Here is a 19907-nt window from a genome sequence, read left to right on the forward strand (position 1 = left end):
CACTGCAAAAGCCAGTTAAAACACACCTGTGGCTTAATTTGGCCTACAGCCCCCCTGCCCCCCGCCCCCCAATATGGAACTCTGAGGAAAACTGTGGACCCAGGAAGACTTCTGGGAGTCTGTCCAGCTGGGTGCCTCCACCCTGAGGGACGAGATGATGTCCAACAATACAGCACAGACTAGCTCTCCCCCAAAAGGCTGGGCTGCATGCCCATCTTCACCTCTAGGCATCGGGCTGACGCCAGGATGCAGGTCCAAAGTGAATTTCTTAAACCTGAAACTAGAAAAACTTTCGAGCCAAGAGGAGCCTGAGCGATTAGCGAGTCTGGAGCCTTCCTTTGAGGAAATTGAGGCAAGAGAGGAAGAAGTCTTGCCTGAGGTCACATAAGACCTTAGGGGCAGAACCAGAACCAGCAGTGGTACCCAGAGCTCCAGACTCGATGACACCAGAACCACACTCCTCCTGCCCCCACAGTGTCACTCTCTTCAGTCTGTGGGACACAAAGAGCTTGACTTTGCAACGAGGTGGATCTGAGTTTGGTACCCAGTTCAGAGCATGATCTTCAACCTCTCTGAACCCCAGATGCCTCAGCTAAAAATTGGGGCTATTGACACCTCCCCCACAGCGTGGTTGTGGGGCTTAAATCGACCATGTATGTATGTAAAGTGCTTGGTGCCTCACCTGGCATGAAGGAAGTGCTCTCCAAATACCTCTGTTTAGGGAGGACTTGTGCAGTGGCCACGTGCATGGGCTGTGGGGTGAGACATCCCTGAGTTCAAGTTCAGGCTGTGCCACCTACAGCTCTGAAACCTTGGATGAACTTATCAAAGGCTCACTTTCCTCATCTGTGAAATGAGGATAAAAGTAGTGCCTGGAGGATTAAATGAGGCATCTTAAGCACTTAGTGCAGGGCCTGACCCACCGGCGGAAGTGTGAGTTATTACTGTAATCAAGGTGGGTTTCCTCTGACGATGCTTCTGGAAATTGTAAGGATGACTGAAGTCCCAGCCACACACCCAGGCTGCCCCCTGCAGGGTACTTTTTGTAAATCACACCATTAGATTCTGCCAGGTTCCCCCTTCTCTGCAGGAACACCTGATAGTGCTATCATTTTGTCAGAAGGACACATTACTTGGGACAATTTCTCCTGATCCAGGTGGGCAAGACTGTGTGTTAGAGAGGCAGTCACACTTCTTTTGTATCCACACCAGGGTGTTGGGAACAAAAGGGCCCTTGGGTCCAGGTCCTACATGCATCTTTCAGTGACTGACCGAGGAAGATTTCGACCCCTTCATATGTATTCACTTGGCTGCCCTGGCAAGTCTTCCCTCCCATCCCATGATCCCTTGGGGCAGCTGCCTGCACTATTTAAATTGTCATCACTCTCCCTCACACGGACAGTAAAGGCACGCATGCCAGACTCCACTGTCAGTGCTGATTCACTCTGGAAACCAGTGTGTCTTTCAGGACTCCTTTGGTGGCAAGGGATGGAATCACAACTCAAAGCAGCGTAAACAAAAAGGGAACTTATTTGCTCCGAGGGTAACGGGGGAGTTAAAGGGGTGAAGTTGGCTTGAAGGCAAGCTCAGATCCCCAGGAATGCAAACAGAGTAGCTGCTACTTTCTCTCAATCTCCCGCCTTCCTCTCTTCAGTCTTCATCTTTACTTGGTCCCTTCCAACCTGGCTAAGGCCTCACCTCTCCAGGCCCGCACACCTTGGTAGCAGAGGTTCCAGGGGACAAAGGCATGCCCCTCTCCCTGAAGTCCAGCACTGGCCCAGAGGGGGCACTGACAGTCTGGCTAAACAACTTGATCTAAGAACGAGGGAGATGCTGTGGGGTCAGAGGCGCACCTCTCCTGCAGCCAGGTACTGTCCCCGAAGCACATCATTCTGTCCTTACCACCCTATGAAATAAGTGCTCTGATTCCTATTTTGCAGGTCTAATTGCATGTGTTGTATTGATGTGCTAGGGTTGTCATAACAAACTACCACAGACTGGGTGTCTTAAACAATTGAAATTTGTCTTCCGACAGTTCTGGAGGCTGGAAGTACAAGAGCAGGTGTTAGCAGGGTTGGTTTCCTCCAGGACTCTCTCCCTGGCTTGCAGATGGCTGCCCTCTGGGTGCCTCTTCACGTGGTCTTTCCTCGGTGCATGCAACCCTGGTGTCTCTCCCTGTGCCCTGATCTGCTTTTATAGGGACCCCAGTCAGATTGGATTAAGGCCCACCCTAACAGCCTCATTTTTACTTAATCATGTCTTTAAAGGCCCTATTTTCAAATACAGCCACATTCTGAGGTGGGGGTGGGGGAGGAGGGATGGGGCTTCAACATATGGATTATTTTTGGGAGCGGGCACAATTCAGCCTATATAACCTGTGCCTGGTGGTGAGGCTGAGTCCAGTTGCCGTGCTATAATGTCCCTGCCGAAGCTCACGGAGGTGCCCATGGAGGCAAAGGCTTTACCCCCCCGCCCAGAGCAGCAGGGAAGGGCAGTGTATCCAGGGAAAGCCTTAGCAAGGGCCAGGGACTTCCTGTTGGCATGATCCCCCCGACCAACCGGTGGTACATGATGGTCTTGGCTCCCTGAGGTGGGCGGGGTTAACCCAGGCCCTGCGATTGTCAGAATAGCTTGTGTTTTCTTCTCTCTGTGGCACCTTCTGCTAGTTTTCCCTTTGGCTCCCCAAAGACCAGTCGTCATGAGGAATTGAGGGAATACACGTCCTCTCTTCCCAAAGGGTGGAATTCAGACGACTGGTGAAGAAGTGAGATAAACTCAGATGTTACACAGGCCAACATATTTAAAGATTCGATGAAGTTGTCTAAATTTGTATTTAAAACATATAACCAGTCCTTACAAACCCATAATCTCAATGACATTGCTTAAAACCGAAACATCGGGTATGAATTAATTGAAATGAAAACATTACATAAGCAGCACGGACTAAATAAATAATCCTATGAACAGTGTGAAGGTGATGTGTGAGTGACTGCAGTTTGGGAAACACTGGGATAGTTCCCCCTGAGAAGGGAATGCTTTCTGTCATGCGCATAGTTGTCACTTGACTTTTGTGCCCTGATTCATCTGCACATCTGGCCCTCATTTGCCGAGAGGACTAGCCCTGGGGCTGACTGCAGGCCTGGGGTCCCCCTGCCTGTGTCCCTCCCTCTACCGACTGGACCAGGCTCAGTGAAGAAGCCAATGGGCCCTTGGGTGGTAACGAGAGGCTGGCTTCTGGGTTTTATTTATTTAAAAGAGCCTCGCTCCAGGGCTTCCGCACGGTTTGGCAGCGGCTCAGAGCTGTGTATATAAAAGCAGGTGTTTATCACTGTGTAGTCAAGGTTTTTAGCAGCTCAAGGTCTGATGAGGAATGAAGCATGTAAAACTTAGTTCCCCAGGGGCATTAACAGAGCTGGCATCATTTTGCCATGTTAATTGCTATGAACTTCAGTAGTGCTTTGTTCTCTTTAAATGTCAAGCCCGTCTGCTCCACATTCGGCTCTGCTCAGTGGCTAGTGTAGCTGCTGACACCTTCCACAGTCGGTCCCCATGTTTCCATGCCAGGTGCCCAGTGAGGACAGCGGCGCTGGAGGCAGTGGAGCTGCTTAGTCCTGATCTGCTCACTCAGTGTGCCTGTTTCCTTGGCTGCAAAATGTGGACATGACGCTCTAACCTCCTGTCACTTCTGTGCTCTCCTCCCCTCCCCACCCCCACCCCCGCAATTGTGTTCTGGTTTATTAATGTATGAGTGCCCCCCAGTGTCCAAAAAGGTTATATGCATGCAGAAAGGGCTCCTTTCTAGAACTTCATTAAGCCTAGACACAAAATGGTGTTGCGTTTGTCCTAAAAGGATGGTGGTTTAGAATAGTGCTTCTCAAACAGCACTGTGTGTGTGGATCATTAAATTATTAATGATTATTATCTTATTAAAACACAGAGGCGGATTGACTAGGGACACGAGATACAGCATTTCTTACAAACTCCCAAGTGACCCCAATGCTGCTGGTTGGGGAGCACACTTCAATAGCAAGGCTTAGAGCGATTCTCCCTGCATCGGGTATATTAACAACCACCATGCAAGCCAGACAATCTCCACAAAGTTTGAATGAATGAGAGATGTCCTTCTAGACCCTATGCACGTTCTGGTCCCTGCTTGCCTTCCCACCTCTTCTAATCTCACTCCCTCTTCATCTACCTCACTTGCTCTACTCTGTCCTCAGTGGCACTTTTAGTTTCTCAAATATATCAAGCTCTTCACCACCCCAGTGCCTTTGCATATGCTCTTCTTTAAGCCTAGAGTGCCCCCCCCCGCACTTTTCCCTTTTCATCCTTCAGTAAATATGTGAACTGAGTTCCTTTCTGCTTCTCTCTCCAGCGCCCTATTAGTTGTTTCTGTGGCAGTTATCTTCATGCACCATCTCTTTTTTGTTTGTTTGCTTACAGTCTGTTTTCTCCTCTAGACCAGAGCTACACGAGAGCTCACACCTGCCTCGCACATTGCTGGATGCTCAGTGCTCCTGCCTGGCAGCACATGCTCAATGAGTGAATGTTGGTTGGGTGCACGTGTAGGCAGGGAGCAAAGGAACATTCCTGACTATCTTTTTGCACATTTGAGCCACCTGTCTGGAGGGCTGTGGTGGGGATGGTACTTAGAAGAATTACAGAATGAGAGGTCAGGAAAGGAGCCTCTTTTGAGTCACATCTCATCTTCAGAGATGTCAAAACATGAAAAATGTGTGTATCTTAGGATAGATGAAATACAGGAAGTCTAACATCTCTTAATCAGAGTTTCGTCAAAGTAGTTTATGAATTATTGGATTAAACAAAGTTACTATAGTACTTTGCAGACTTTTGCCAATGAGCATTGTGAGTGTCTAAGCAGGGGCGGGCAGTGGCTGTGACTGAGACACTGATTCATTTATCCTGAGGCTATTCCTTGTCTGCCCTGCTTCTCTCCTTTGTCAGCAGGATGCCTGCCTCCCACTATAGAGGCTGAAAATGCCAAATGCTCAGTTTCTGAGCCTTCTTTGCAGCAAGGTCATGGGTCTATTCCCTAGTTCTGGCCAGTGGGACCTGCGGAGCAGTCTCCTGAGGATTTCTGGGAAGGTCTTTTTGATTAGAAGGGACACACAAAGGGAAGTTTCTTTCCTGCTTTTGATGTGGTTGTGTGAGGACATGATGGCTGGAGTCACAGCAGCCTTTCGTAAACATGAGGAGGTCACACCTGAGGACACAAGCCAGTGTGCTGATGGTGAAGAGATGCAAAAACACCTGGGCTTCTGATGGAATCACTGAGCTGCTTAATTGACTAGCCCTGCACCTTGGACGTCCGGTTGTGCAAGACAATGTGTGTTCTCATTGTTCAAGCCATTTCTAAGAAGGCACTCTTTTCTTGGAGCTGAACACATCCTGACTGATAAGAGCGGATAGATAAGCCCATCTCTCCAGTTGGGCAGCTTGGAATTGGTCTCTGACTCTACCAGGGTAATTATGTACCTTCTTCAAAACTGTTTCCTCATCTGTGAGACAGAGATAAGAATAATGGCCACCTCTTGGGTTGTGACAGAGGCTTAAATGAGATGGTAGATGTAAATTCCTCAGCATAGAACCTGGCTCATTGTTGGTACTTAATAATGAGGAACTATTACTATTATAATTATTTGATCACAGAATCTTATTTGTCCTTGGAACATCCTCTACCATCTTGCAGGACCCGTGTTCTGCAGGACCCAACCTGGGTGATGCTTACTTCATCAAATTTTCTTATTTTACAGAAGGAGAAACTAAGGCCAAGGGAGATCTGCTCTCTAGACTCTTATTTTGAAAAAAAATGTGTGTGGTTCAGTCTCTTCCCATGTCACTCATTTCCACTCCCACTACGAACGACAGAAGGACACAGCTCTGGGTTGAAATCATGTGCCTTTATGGGAAACAAAAATATCCAACAACAATAACAAAAGCCCTTCAAATCTTGCCAAGTTCTCAACCAGTGACAATGAGGCAGTTTCAATGATTGCGTCTGGCTGGGGACATTTCTAAGGGGTCAGGACATTTGAAAGATATTGGCCATAAAGAGAAGTAACCGAGAGGGTTGATGTTTTAAATGAGAGCATAATAGACCTCCCTTCCGGTCCCTCATCCTTTCACCCTTTCAAGTTACAGTCTCCTCCCAGTTTACAAAGATGCTTCCCGAACTTTGCTCAAATGCAGTCTCCTCTAGAACGGTCTCCTTCGTCTGTACCAACTGCCATCTGCCTTTTCAGTAATGTCACAAACACTTCCTCATGCCATCTCCCATCACTTTCCGCCTTACACCCATCACATTTGAGTCCATGCCTTGTTAGTAGGCACGTCCCCCAGACCAGGCCCATGCTGATCGTCCCAGCGTCCCACCTCCCTCTCCCGTTCAGTGCTCAGTATACAGCGAGTGCTCAGCATCAGCAGGTGCTCAGTGAGGGTGTGTTGAATTGAAGTCAGTTCTACAGTTGCCATGTCACATCACCAGCCTCTTGAGAGTCAAAATTGTCATTTCCATGCATTCGTCCTTCCTCACAAGACCTCAAAATTGCCTGACTCAAGGCATCTCCAGGAAGGAACAGGCCCCACCAGACATCACCAACTCAGGGTAGAAGGTCTGGAAAGGGAAGGGGAGAAGGCTAAGCATTCACCCCGTTCCAGAAGGCAAGGAGGCAGGAAAAGCAGCCACTTGGGAAATCCAGGAGGATCGTGAATGGTGTGGGCCATTGCTTCATTCTGGAATCTCATGAGCAGCCATTCTTCAGAAAGTTTCCCCTATGATACTTGGCCCACTTTGTAGTGGGATTCAGGTCCTGATTGGGTTGCCCTGCCAGCCCTGGGACCAGCAGGCATAGACCAGGAACCTTTCTTGGGAACATGGCCTTTATTACCTTGAGAGGGGTGATAGAGGTTTTCTGTCTAGTTGGTCAGTTAGAGCTATGGTGGGAACCTTAGCCCTGTGGTGTGTTGAGTTGTCAGGCACATAGATTGTAGTAAGGCTGAAGAATACAGGCTGCAATAATGGGCCTCTCCTCCAAAGGGGGAAGGGGTCAGGAGGTGCTGGGAGCAGTGAGAGGGGGAAGAGGCCCCAAGGGGTCCTGCAGCTCCAGTTCTAACAGGTGCCCTTCTCTATCTCCCACTCCTGCTCCCAGCTCTCAATCCCTCTCTCTGGTTCTCACGGTAGGGGCCAGGTAGAGGGGCCAGTTGGAAGTGGTGGAAGAAAAGGAAGTGCCTTTTCCTTTACCATGAGTCGTAGATTTGAACCAGGGAGAGGTTAGGATCAAGTACAGAAGGAGGAGGATTGAAGAGCCGAGGAGAGGCCAAGTCCCTGGCCACCTCTGTTTACTGCTGTGAGGAGCAGTCCTGAGGCCCACACTTCTAACTGCATCACCCCCAGAGAGCACCGAACTCCTCATTGTGGGTGATGAGAAAATTCTGCAAGGGCTCTCAAAGGTGCTCAGTGACTTTGGGAGATGGCTGTGGATCCACCCATGGGAAGGCCCCTCTGGGGCCAATAAGATGTGAAACAGCATGGTCAGCATCCACACTCAAGACTGGAGAAAAGAGCTAAGAAGCAGAGAGAAGAGACCTCAGGCACCTCCTTTAGGAAGGAGGGTTGGACCTTGGGGGACTCAAGTTAGAACAGATGTTTCAGTATAAAAAGGATCCCTAGTAAAAGGATGGGCGTCCCCTCAAATTCATTCCCTAACCCCATTACATTTAGAAAAGAGAAAGTAAGGAGCATAAAAATATTTTGATGACGTGGGCTTGCCTGACAGCACAGAAAAGCAAGTCTCCTGGCAGGCAGCGTGTCCCATTACACAAGAGGATTATACTGAGCTCCAGTATAGAGACTTTACATATATCTTTATATAAGTGCATATATATTTATAGAGCCTCTGTCTAGAACAGCCGGGCTTGCTTCTTCAGTTCATTCCTCTTCCAGAGGGCCAGCCGGTCAAACTCAGAGATAGTCATGCCGAAGACTTGGTAGAACTCTTCCTGGGACAGGTGGCGCTAAAAGGAAGTGGGAGGGGACAGAGAGGAAACAGCTTGAGGATGTGAGGTGTAGGCTGGAGGTTGGTAGAGGCAGGAGCGGTCACTATATGTTTCCTCTGGGTGCATTGTGCCCAGCATGGTGTCTGACCCACAGAAGGTGTGTGATGAATATGTGTTGAATGGATAAATGTGTGAGTGAATGTTTCATCGGAGGGACCGCGGGGGCTGGTCTGATTGAAGAGGCTGCCCCCACTCAGGATTCAGGTGGGACTCACGCTTCACCTAAGTGCCTCTAGATGCATCCAGGTTAACCTCACCTTTCTACATCCTGCTACACACATTCATTCTGTGTTTAGGAGTGTGTATGGATTAATGCTACTCCTCTGTCCTTTGGGGGAAGATGGGGGCATAGCCAAGATTTAGGGTGTATTTCCTCTTATTAATATTTTTACAAATGATCTAGATGGCTGATCCTCAGGCTAGTCAATGAAAAACACAACTGTTCATATTCATCCACCCACTGAAATGTCCTTTCATCTCATTCTTATATGAAAATAATACGTTGTAAAATAAAACATTGCTTTGCATTCCATGGCAGGACCTCCACCTACCCCTGCTTCCCACCTTCTGACTGCTCTCCCTCCCTCACAAACAGTCTTGAAACTTAATACCTTGCCAAAAGCTTTTAGATTTAGAAATATATGACACTTAAAATGTGGCAAAATATCAATAATTGGTGCATTTAAGTGAAGGGTAGATGGATGTTGATTTTGCTATTCTTGCAACTTTTTGAGTTCTGAAATTTTTCAAAATAAAATTTTAAATTGTGTGTTAAGTGAGAAATATATGGCATATATCCTGCCTGAAAACTTACTGGGATCACCGAGATGACTTGTTGGCAGCAATTATAGTAGTTAATTGACTTAGTTCAGTCCACTTCCTGAACTGGTTCAGGGGGCTAGGGCAGTGTTTATAGCCCAGTGGTCTCAGCTCAGGCAACACGTTAGACATGCCCGTGAGTCTCTGAACACTGAAGCCGGAGTTCCTTCCTGACGGCAGTTTAACTGTTGGAGCCCTGTATTGGTACTTTTAAAAAGCTCCCTGGGTGGTTCTGGTGCTCAGGGAAGGCTGTGCTTCCCTGGTCTGAGCTTCTGGGTGTCCTGGAGGGTGTAGAGGAGCAATTGGTTTTCAGGATGAACATTTCCGTCCCTTAATGCTGGTGCTCACAGAACTGCCCTGGGAGCTGTCCCCTTCAGCACTGGAAGACACTCTCACTGCCAGACAGTGAAAGGAGGCCCTTGGCTGAATCACCTGCTTCTTCGCTGCTACCCCAACATGCTAGGGCTGGAAGGACTCACTCGCATTCCCCTCCGACTGCCCCAGCCCTCTCTCTATTCTGGGTGAATTCCTCGCTGTCAGGTCAAGGTGGTTGATATGCATCTCCTCCCAGTCTAGACCATGTGGTAGACAGCACGCGATCTTGGCAGGCAGAGGAAATGGATCTATATGCTAGACACAGGGCTGGGGGAGACTGGAGGAAGAGGTGGGTGACACATTCTGGGGGAGGCTTGGGGAGATTTGGGGTACAGGCATCACTACAATGCAGCCTTGAGGAGTGAGAAGGCTAGTGAGATGGGAGGGGCAGTCCAGGGAGAGGCAGGAAGAGGGTGGAAAGGACAGAGGGTGCTCCTGCATCAGAAGTGACCAGGGACTGGAACTCCAAGCCCAATGTACTGGGTGGCTCGAAAGCCCAACGCCATGCTCAGGTCACATCAGTGCCTTTATCTATGCTATTTCTATTGCATGATGTTCTCCTCCCTCTCTCTACCCATCCAAACCTGCCCACTTTCAAAGTCCAGCCAAATCCTTCCTCTTGCTGGAAGCCTGGTCCTCCAGCCAAGCCTTAGTGGTCTCTGAATAAGAGCAATCCCACACTGGCGAAGTGCTTGCTTTGCAGGACACTGCCTGACTCAACGCCAAAGGCTTTGTGTATTGTTTCATTGTGTCACTTGGCAACTGGAGGGAAGTATGACAATCACCCTGCCTTACAGAGGAGAGCTAAGGTTTAGAGACATTGTCACTTGGCCAAGCTGCCCACCTAGGGATGGCAAGATCAGGGTTGGAACCTAGGGAGTCTGACTTGAGGCTTCCTTAGGCTTTTACTGTCACAACACTGGTTTTCTCTACAATCCTGCATAAAACCAGGCTGACTTTCTTATCTACCGGACTCTGAGAGCAGGGACCAAATCTAGCTGCTTCTTTCATCTGCAGAATCATCAACTGCAGGTGAGACATGCTGTGCCTGTGTTGCACAGATGCTGAGTGAATTGAGGAGGCAGCACAGAACATCATGGAACAGAGCCTCTACTTTTTCAACAAGCTGTGTGACCTTGAAGCCATTCATTTCCCTGGGCCCTCCTGAGCTGGGTGAGACCAGGCAACTACTAGAATCCCTTTGAACTCAAAGGCTCCTGCTCAGTTTTCTACACTTACCTCTAAACGTGTCCGGTCCACGTCCTTGGGCAGTCGGTTTCTTCCTCTTGTGGTCACCAGCAGCAGTTCATAAGGGTAGATCTAAGGAGAAAGGATGGGGGTAGGAGTTTGCAGATTGGGTGAGGGGGGTGGGCTTGTCCCTTCAGCCACATTTTGTGTCTGGGCTCCCTCCTCTACCCAGAAAGAGCCAGCAGTTAAAGTCTGGAGGGAGGGCTGGGTCTGCCTTCTCTGGGGTTGCCTGGCAGCCTCAAGCCACCCTTTCCCAAAAGGCAAGTGTCCGGAGTCCCCTGATCTACTAGGGATAAGCTTGGTGGCATTTGACATTAATGTGGGCACAAGGCCTCCTGAATGTAAATGGTGATATCTGGTGATTTGGAAGCTTCCAGGCAGTCTCTGAGGTCCACTGGGAGTGGTCTGATTTCAGGAGGCAAGAGTCATAGGGAAGGATTTAGGGAAAGTGGGCCAAGGAACTGGAAATGTTGGTCTTAAGGGTACCCTTGGGGTTATTTATCGAGGCCCCTGCTTTCTGCATAGATAGCACTGTCATTCTCCTGTTGGTCCCCAGTGTAGCAGGTCCTAGTGTCTCAGAGACCTCCCGGGTGTGTGCATCTTCTTTACCTTGTACTCTGTAGAGAGAAAAGACACACAAAATGGAAACACATGGGTCTTTGCTGTGCATACTATACTGGCCTCTGTCTTAGAGGCCTTGTCCTTACTGAATTCATCCCAAATCAAGGCCGGTAGGAGTACCATGGATGGCTGGAGATAAGGGTTGGGCTGATCCAGAGATATGGTTTTAGGGGAAAAATGACTTTTGAGAGATTTAGAAGAGAAATAAGACAAGTCTGAAGCACAGGGAAAGACAACCCCCCCTCCATCGTCTGGGGGCCCTCCAAGTTTTTATATGAGCTGCCCTCCTGCCTGAGCCTGCTTGAGGAGCTGGTGAGGCTGGCGGGAGAGCCTCTGGCAGACTGCCCACAGCTCATGGAAGTTTTGCTGGGAACAGTGTGCATTTGGCTCCGAGTGTTTCCCTACACCCAGTGCTGGCAGCAACTCTAGCTCAGCCGTGTCGGGATAGCAGTGCTCTGGGATGGCTCCGGGAACCCAGATGTGACAGATGGCCTGGAGGTCACCCAAGGCCAGGGATTTGAGAGGATGAGGGGTGAGGAGTGGGAAGGGGAGGGACTGGGAAGTGAAAGGGAGTGGAAACTTGGGGTTTGGACAGAGCCCAGCATGGGGCCCGAGTCTGTAGCAGTCATTTACTAAGGGTCATGTCACAGCTATGAGCAGTGCATCCGAAGTCCCCGTGACTCACCTCGCATGCCCCAGTTGACGGCATTCATGCTGTCGTAGTGGAAGAGGTCCGCACTGGGTGTCTGCAGGGGAGACAGAGCCAGGGCCGGCCTGAGGCAAGCTCACCTTGCCTCCCTGAAGTACTCACCTATTTCCAGAAAATGGACCAGGGCGTGTGGGACATGGGGCTCTCGCAGAAGCCTCAGTCTCCAGTTGGGGTAATTTAACTCACTGCCATATCTCTAGTGCCCAGGCCCAGCACATAATAAGCACTCAGGAAATACTCATTTATTGGTGAATTATATCCCATGCTTTCTTTCATGAGATCTACCCTGGCAACCCTATTTAAAAATGCTTTTGCCCTCTCCCCAAGTCCGTGTTCTCCCTTATCTTGCTCAACATTTCCCCCTTCCCCCCGATAGCACTTACTACCTTCTACATTCCATATAATTTGACTTGTTTACTATTTACTACTTGCTTTCTGTTTGTCCCTACAAGAATGGAAGCTCAGAGGGCAGGGGTTTTTGTCTTGCTTGGTCACTGATGTATTCCAGGCACCCGGAGTGGTGCCTGATGTACATGAAATACTTTAAATAAATAACTGTTGTGTGAGCAAATGTCCAAGCTCTGAGTGCACAGAGGACAGGGCCTGTGTTTCCTTCAGCAGGACAGCTTGATTAACACCAGCCACCATGCTCCAGTGGAGCTCGGATCCCTTTCTTATGCTCGTCCCTAAAGTAGTCTAACAGGTGTACAGCCTCCACTTCTGTCCTTCTGTAGTCTCTAGTCCATACAGCAGGAAGTCATGTCACACAGCACAGTTACTGAAAACCCTCCCAAGTCCTTACCAGCATGCAGGGCCCTACTGACACCCTGTCGGGCTTCATCTCCCGGGTCGGGCTTCATGCTCACTCCATGCCAGCCTTCCCCTCCCCGGGCCTTTGGACACTGTGCGTCCCTCTATCTGGATGGGTCTTGCTGGTCTTCGAGCAGCAAGAACCTTTGTGGCCTCAGGCCTGGCTTAAATCCATCCCTCTCTGACCGCCTTCTCTCCTTACCCCCATGCTTTGAGCTCCATCTTAGCAATTAGGACCACCTGACTGCAGATCCCACCTTTCCTTGCTGGTTGTCTGTCTCCCCAACTAGAACTCAAGCTCCCCGGAAGCAGCCACTTTATTCACTGCGGTACCTCCAGCACCTAGAACAGTGCCTGGCACTTAGTAGGTGCTCAGTTAATAAACATCTATCTCAATGTCCCTGCTTTCCCTATCACCTGTCCATGCACACAGCCTCTCCTCTTGCTAACAAGGCATATTTTTTATTCTCTTTAGGTCCTTAAACCAACTCACCATTTCTGGGAAGGTTTTATGTTGCAGGCCATCAAAGAGCTCAGAGGGCTCCAAGCCATGCCAGGCAAATGGAGCAGGCAGTCGGGTGTGGGCTGTGGGCTTGAGTCCTGGCTCTGCACTTACTGGGTGTGAGAGCCTGAGCAGGTCACCCCCGCCCCTCTGTGCCTCCATAGTAACTACCTCACAGGGTAAAGGAGTTAGTGCTTGTAAAGTGCTTAGCACAGTGCCAGGCATTCGCCAGCCTCTCCCGGGGGGCTCCTTTTCACACACAGTGTGAAAGCAAGCACAGGGAGGAGAGCAAGCATTACCTTTAGGTTCCTTCAGTTGACCCACCTCTAGCCCCAAGGCCTTTGTCCAGGTTCCACCCCTAAGTGATCACCATAAGCTAATGCTGGAATCGCAAACATCGCAGAGGCAATGTCCCCGCATAGCCTTCTTACCCTGTGCAACCCGTTTCTTCTGTAGGCAGGCAGGGAGGCGGACTTGGAGATGAGGGGATCTGAAAAGAAGAAGCAAAACAATTGCTAGGGGGCCAAGCTGGGGGCCCCTCTCCCTGAGCTCATCTGGCTGCAAGTGGCCAATATTACTCCCCAACCCCAATATTACTCTGAAGGGGCCATAGCGGAGGCCAACAGCTCCTCCGACTGCTCTCCAGGCTTGCAGCTGACTAATCTTAGGGGTGCCTCAGTCTGACAGAATTCTAGGCCCACCCAAAGCACCCACTAACACAGTCTTCTGGCCTTGTCCTGCACACATCTAGCTTCTTATGATGGACTCCTGTCCTGGCCACGGAGTGGCTCTGGACAAAGGCCCTGGGATTGGAGGTGAGCTCGGAACCCAGACAGGTAAGCTCTCACATGGGTGGAAGAGGCGCATACTCTTTCTGTCCCTCTGGGAGCTACTGGGCACATCAACCCTCGTTCTAAAACCAAAAATTGAGGCCCACCAGCTGACAAACACAATGGGGTAGAGTAGACTGTTGGAGAGAAGGACTGTGCTGGGACATCCATGTTATATACTCATCACAGCTATGGGGGACCTGCAGCTGACTCAGCTCTGGCCCTCACAGGACACCATGGGCTGAAGGTAGGGCAGGCAGAACATACCACTGTCAGCCAGGTAGTGGGACCTAGGGGCTGCAAGAGAGAAAAGCCACAGGTCAGTGTTCATAGGGACAGACACACAGGAGCTGGAGGGAGAAGAGGTCTCTTTTACTACCTCCTTTCCCACTGGTCAGTTTCCAATTGTTGTACCGCATCCTACCTTCCCTCCCAGCTCCTAGACCAGCACCTGGGGCATAGCAGGTGCTGTGTTTTATTTGCTGCACAGATGCCATTGAATGTGTTGAATTTTGAGCAGCATTGGCGGCATACTGCACAGAGCCCAGAGGCAGAGGGTAAAATTAGTGCCTCTCAGTGGTCAGAGAACTATCCTGGCTCTGCCATTAGTAGATACTTAACTTCTTCAAGTTACTTAATCATGCTTCAATTTTCTCATCTCTTAAATGGGGAGCGAGTGTCTCCTTTACAGGGTGATTGTAAAGAATATATGACATAATACAGAAAGGAACTAGCATAGTGCCTGACACATGCAAAACACTGAATGAAACTGGCTTTATCATCATTACCACCACCATCTCCTTTAATCTCACCTAAAGTCAGGGTGATTATCCTTCATTAGGTTACTACTCATCTAGTATTGACTTGTATCCATCAAGTATTGATATGATGTCAAGATGATTAATCTTGACAAGGTTATTACCCATCAAGTATTGACTTGAGATAGGATTTCCTGGCAGGACTGACTCCCACAGGGGTAAGTAAGAGAGGAGGCAGACAGAGCATGTGTGTGTCCAGGAACAGGGATGGGATTACAGTGACTCTTAGGGCAAACTGCTTGAATCAATTCTCTGCTTTGTGTACCTCCAGTGATAGGAGGCTCACTACTTCAAGAGGGGCTCCTTATATCTTTGAGCCATTCAGACGATTAGAAGATGTTTTTGTTTACATTGAACCTGATTGGAAGTCACTGCTTCAGATGCCCCAAGAAGCGGAGTGACTGCTCACCGCAGCACATGGTCTTACTCAGTGCCCTGCAGAGCCCCTTGCCAAGTTTGTATTCTAGAACCAGTGAGACCATAACAGTGTGGAGGAGAGAGCCCCCACCAGGCAGGCCCCAGAACAGTGCTTACAGCCATTGAGGGACATGTCATAGCCAGCTGTGTGCAGGGCCTCCCTGCTGCTGGTGGAGCTCCTGGGCGGGGTCCAGGGATCTGCATAGGAGCTGGACCGGGCCTTCATCTCCTCTTTCAGAATCAGCCGGCCAATTCCGCTCTGGAGCTGGGGGTGGGGGAGAAACAAGATGGAGTTAGATTCTAACTGTTAGAAGGAAGCAAAGAGCCCTGACATGGAACAGGTTTGGGAGAGGCTGAGTGCCTGGACTCTCTATAGTGAACCTCTGTTATTTTTGCCTTCCCAGTGTCCCTCCCTCCTTGCAGCCCATATTTTCTTCTGGGACTTCATCTCTCCTTCACAAGTGGTCCTGTGGTCTGGGTGAAATTCACATAATATAAATTTAACCATTTTAAAATGAACAATTTAGTGGCATTTAGTACAACCACAACCTCTATCTAGTTTCAAACATTTTTATCACCCCTTAAAAGGACCCTGTACCCATTAGGCAGTCACTCCCTATTACCCTCTCCTCCCAGTCCAGTCCCTGGTAATCACCAATCTATGTTCTGTCTTTATGGATTTCCCTATTCTGGATATTTCATGTAAGTGAGATCGTATAATATATGGGCTTTTGTGTCTGGCTTCTTTCACTAAGCTTAATGTTTTTGAGGTTTATCCACATTGTGGCATGTATCAGTACTTCATTCCTTTTCATGGCTGAATAATATTCCATTGTATGGATATACCACATTTTTAAAATCCATTTGTGAGCTGATGGACATTTGGGTTGCTTCCACCTTTTGGCTACTGTGAATAGTGCTGTTATGAGCACGTGTGTACATATATTTGAGTACCAGTTTTCAGTCCTTCTGGGTATATATCTAGAGGTGAAATTGCTGGGTCACATGGTAGTTCTACACTTAACTTTCTGAGGAACCACCAGTGTCTGCAGTAGTGGCACCACTTTCCATTCCCACCGGCAATGCATGAGAGTTGCTGGCACTCACGTGCCACTACACGAGAAGAACCTGCCTGAGCATGAGGCCAATGCAGAGGCAGTGGCACCAGAGCAGGGGGAGATGACTTCCCTATGACAGTTTTTTGAGCAGCTGCATCTAGTTATACTTGAAGCTAATCCTGCCATTTGACTTTTCAGTTATGCTATTTCTTTTTCCCATCAACAAATGACTTTGAATTTGGTTTCTGTCACTCGCAAGTGAAAACATCCTCAGTAACATACCGTCTAAGCATCTCATTCAGCGGGGTGGCCAGCTCACCTTGTGCATGCTGCGGTCAAAATCGTCCTCCTCTCCTCCAGACGAGAACCTCCTGGCTCGGGGCACTGCCAAAAGACAGCGAGGATCAGCTTCTGCGTGTGCTGCCCACTCAGCCTGCTCTGGGGAGAGGGCGCAGGGGCAGTAGAGCCTAGACAGGTGGGCGTTTCCCTTACGTGCCACCACTTTCAAGCCAAGGGACCCTGCCCAAGTGCACTTGGTGAGCTGCTACTCCACCATGGCCTCCTGTACAGAGATGTCCAGCATCCCTTTCCATTCTTGGGCTCTGAGGTGGGCGTGAAGCTGACTGCCCAAACAGAGCTAGTAAGCCGCTGTGTTGGGACTTTGCTTGGTGGGAGAGAGAAGCCCTTTTTCTGCCCAGAGTAGGAGGTAAGCCTGGACCTGCCGGAGCTCCCGCCGCTATGAAGAGGGCAGAGTCAGCCTGAGAATGGAGCCACCCAACTCGGGGGACAGGATAAGTCCCGATGATGTTCATTCACCTCTAGATCCAGCCGTGCCACAAAACTTTCAGTCATTTGATCCAGGAAATCCCTAATTTGGCCTAAGCCATTTCGAGTTGTTTTTTTTGTTTGTATTTTTGTGATTGAAGCAGTTTCATCTAAGACCCCCCCTCTCCCCGACACCTGCTGGCTGTGCAGCCTCTGAACACTTCTCTCTTATGGACACTGGTCACTGTCCACTTTGGGTCATAGTTGTGCTGGTGTCTTAGCTCCTTTCTAAATGGAGACTTCTTTGAGGGCGAGGAAGGGGTCCTCTCAGCTCCTCAGAAGGTTTGCTTAGAATGGACATTCAGTTAGCCAAGGTGTGTATTGAATCAAAATGGCATGTGATGAGAATTCCTTCCCATACTTGAAGGAAACACTTGGGATGCCAGATTGGTTGGGGTTGCACCTGAGGACCACTAAGACTCTTTGCCAGGTAACTACAAAAGCCGTCCATCCATCCTCCAAACTGTTATCCACCCTACAGCCAAAGTGGTCTCTCACAATATAGATCTGATCATGTCACTCTTAACGGCTTCCTACTGTTTAGGATAAAGACGAAAACCCACAAGGCCGGTGGGATCTGGCTCCTCATCACCTCCCCTCCCCGCTCTGAACTCTGGTTAAGCTGATGGCTGTTTCTTTCCCCCCAACTGCCCTCCCATCTTGGGCTTTGCAGATGAGCTTCTACAAAGCTTCCTCCTCACCCTTCCTGTAGCAGCAGTCTCTGCATCTGAGACGCTTTGTCATCTCCTAGGCTGAACAGCATGCCCCTGTCATCAACTCTCTTACCTCCTGTGTCTCACCTCCGGTATATCACCTCCTGCTCTAGTTAGGTCCACAAGGCCAAGGACATGGTCTGGTTTGCTCCCCAGTATTTCCCTAGGGCCCATGGCTGGTCCTCAATACATGTTTGCCGAATGAATAAGTGAATGGTCATGTGAAGGAGCAGGTGACTATCCTGGCCCTGTGCCCCTGGTGTAGGTGACAGGGCTCTGGCCTTGGTTCCCCTGCGGGGCACACTACCTTTGGGGGAGCCATGGTAGGTCCAGTACTCAGACTCTGAAGCATAGTAGGGGTCTGGAGAGTAGGCTGGACTGTACTTGGAGGCCTGGCTGATGTCTTCACTTGTTTTGCTCTTGGTTGTTGTCGACAAATCACCTGCAAAGGACCCAAAGAGAGAGCTTTAGGGAGGCAGAGTATTCTAGACCAGTGTCATGTACACTGTTTGTCATGTCTCAGCCAGGCTCCAGCCCAGGGGAGTAAGGCCACAATATGGAGCATTGGAGCTGGAAAAGCACTGAGGCCAAGGCCTGCATTTGGGAATCTGAACACCAGAGAGGGGAAGGTGTTTGCTCAGAACCACATAGCAAGTTAGACCAGAACAGGATCACACCTCGCTTAGGGCTCCTTCTACCACATTCCACAGACTCCCAGGTGTGCTCCTGAGTGAACACTAAGGCCGTGGCTCCTCCAGGTGAGATTGGACATGTCCCAGGTGAGCCCTTGCCCTTACCTTCCTTACCTTCTAGCAGTTGACCTTGTTGTGGATTTGAGCCACATTTAGGGTGGGAATTGGCAAGCAAGCCCTGCTGCATGTTGAGTCAGGTCAACCTGCTCAACCTGCGATGCCACGTCCTTCTTGGGGAGACTATATGACCCAAAGGAAGGAGCTCTGGACAGGGAGGGAGTCAGCAATGCTGGGTTCTTCGCCCAGCTCTGCCATTTAACTCAGTTGTAACACTGGGAAAGTCCTTCCCCTCTCTGCCTCAGTTTCCTCATCTGTGGGCATCAGAATTAGTCTTTTGGCTCAGATGCCATCCACATGAATTCCACAGCATGGAGTGACCATCAAAACTATCGCAGCCACAAAACCTTCTGGGGCAGTGACTTTAGCATATCTCAAAGACTGGCAAGAGGCTGGCTAGGGCAGAGAGAAGGCTGGCTTTAGGACAGTTCCTCAGGAGAGAAGCTATAGGGACAAAGTCTACACTCCTGGCAGCCAGGGCAGCAGAAGGTCCTGGGATGGCCCTCAGCCAGCTCCAGGCTGTGCCCCCTCCCCCAGCAGCACTTGCTCCCAAAGCTTCCCAGTTCTCTTTGATGTGGTTCAGTCAGTCCCCAGCCCCTCTCCTTCAGCCCTTTCATCCACCCTCTTATCCACTCAGCCACCTCCACCCCACACTCCCTGCTTTGGTGCTGCCTCCCAGAGCCATCTGCAAAATCCCACAGTCCTGAGGGCTTTGAGATCTGGGGGCCTTTTCCAGATGTAAAGTCAAACTAATTTTGTCAGGGTTGGTGACTTTTTGTGGCCACTTGGGGCACATGGTATGGCCTCTGCAGCCACACACAGACGTGCACATGCTCACAGACTCCCCTCGGCCCCAGCCCAGCCCCTTCCAAAATCCAGGATGTTTGTCTAAATCATCAGGTTGTAAGTACCCAGAGCCACTATTTATACTTGTACTGCCCCTTCCACTAGCTCAGTGAGATCAGAACCTGGCTCAGGGCTGCTTCTGCTGGCTCCATGCTCCACCATCTCTGTTATCCACCTAGACCTGTAGGCATGCGAGGGTGACAGGGTGGCAGCTGTGCCTCCGTATCCTTGGCTAAGAGATGTGCTTACTGCACTGAGGTTCAGTAAGTGCTCCTGCAGGAACCGCCAGGCCTCAGTGATGAATGACTGAGCGTCAGTGCCCTGGGAGTGCCCCTCCCAGAGGTACGCTGACAAGGGTTACTCTGACCATGGAATTTAGGACACCAGACAGTAGGGAAGGGGGATTGGGGAGATGGCGGCAAAGGATGGAG

The 19907-nt window shown here is 49.8% G+C and overlaps 1 protein-coding gene across 6 annotated transcripts in view; it reads right to left on the reverse strand.

Moving 5' to 3' along the window:
- Positions 1-5901: 5901 nt before the first annotated feature.
- ABLIM3 (actin binding LIM protein family member 3) overlaps positions 5902-19907 on the reverse strand; it is a 99069-nt gene continuing 85063 nt past the window's right edge. For 3 of the 6 annotated variants that reach the window (XM_080675926.1, XM_080675925.1, XM_080675924.1), the window contains 7 exons: positions 18129-18263; positions 16603-16667; positions 15343-15490; positions 14258-14287; positions 13592-13675; positions 11825-11885; positions 10834-11135 (listed from right to left, as the gene is read on the reverse strand). In XM_080675926.1, the coding sequence (XP_080532052.1) occupies positions 10958-11135; positions 11825-11885; positions 13592-13675; positions 14258-14287; positions 15343-15490; positions 16603-16667; positions 18129-18263 (701 nt within the window). In that variant the 3' untranslated portion in view covers positions 10834-10957. Of the gene's footprint in view, positions 8035-10509; positions 10591-10833; positions 11136-11824; positions 11886-13591; positions 13676-14257; positions 14288-15342; positions 15491-16602; positions 16668-18128; positions 18264-19907 lie in introns of those variants that run through there. The other 3 variants (XR_013960970.1, XR_013960971.1, XM_080675927.1) reach the window with 2 other exon arrangements.

The sequence above is a fragment of the Plecotus auritus genome (genome assembly GCF_963455305.1).
Source record: "Plecotus auritus genome assembly, chromosome: 6".
NCBI lineage: Eukaryota > Metazoa > Chordata > Mammalia > Chiroptera > Vespertilionidae > Plecotus > Plecotus auritus.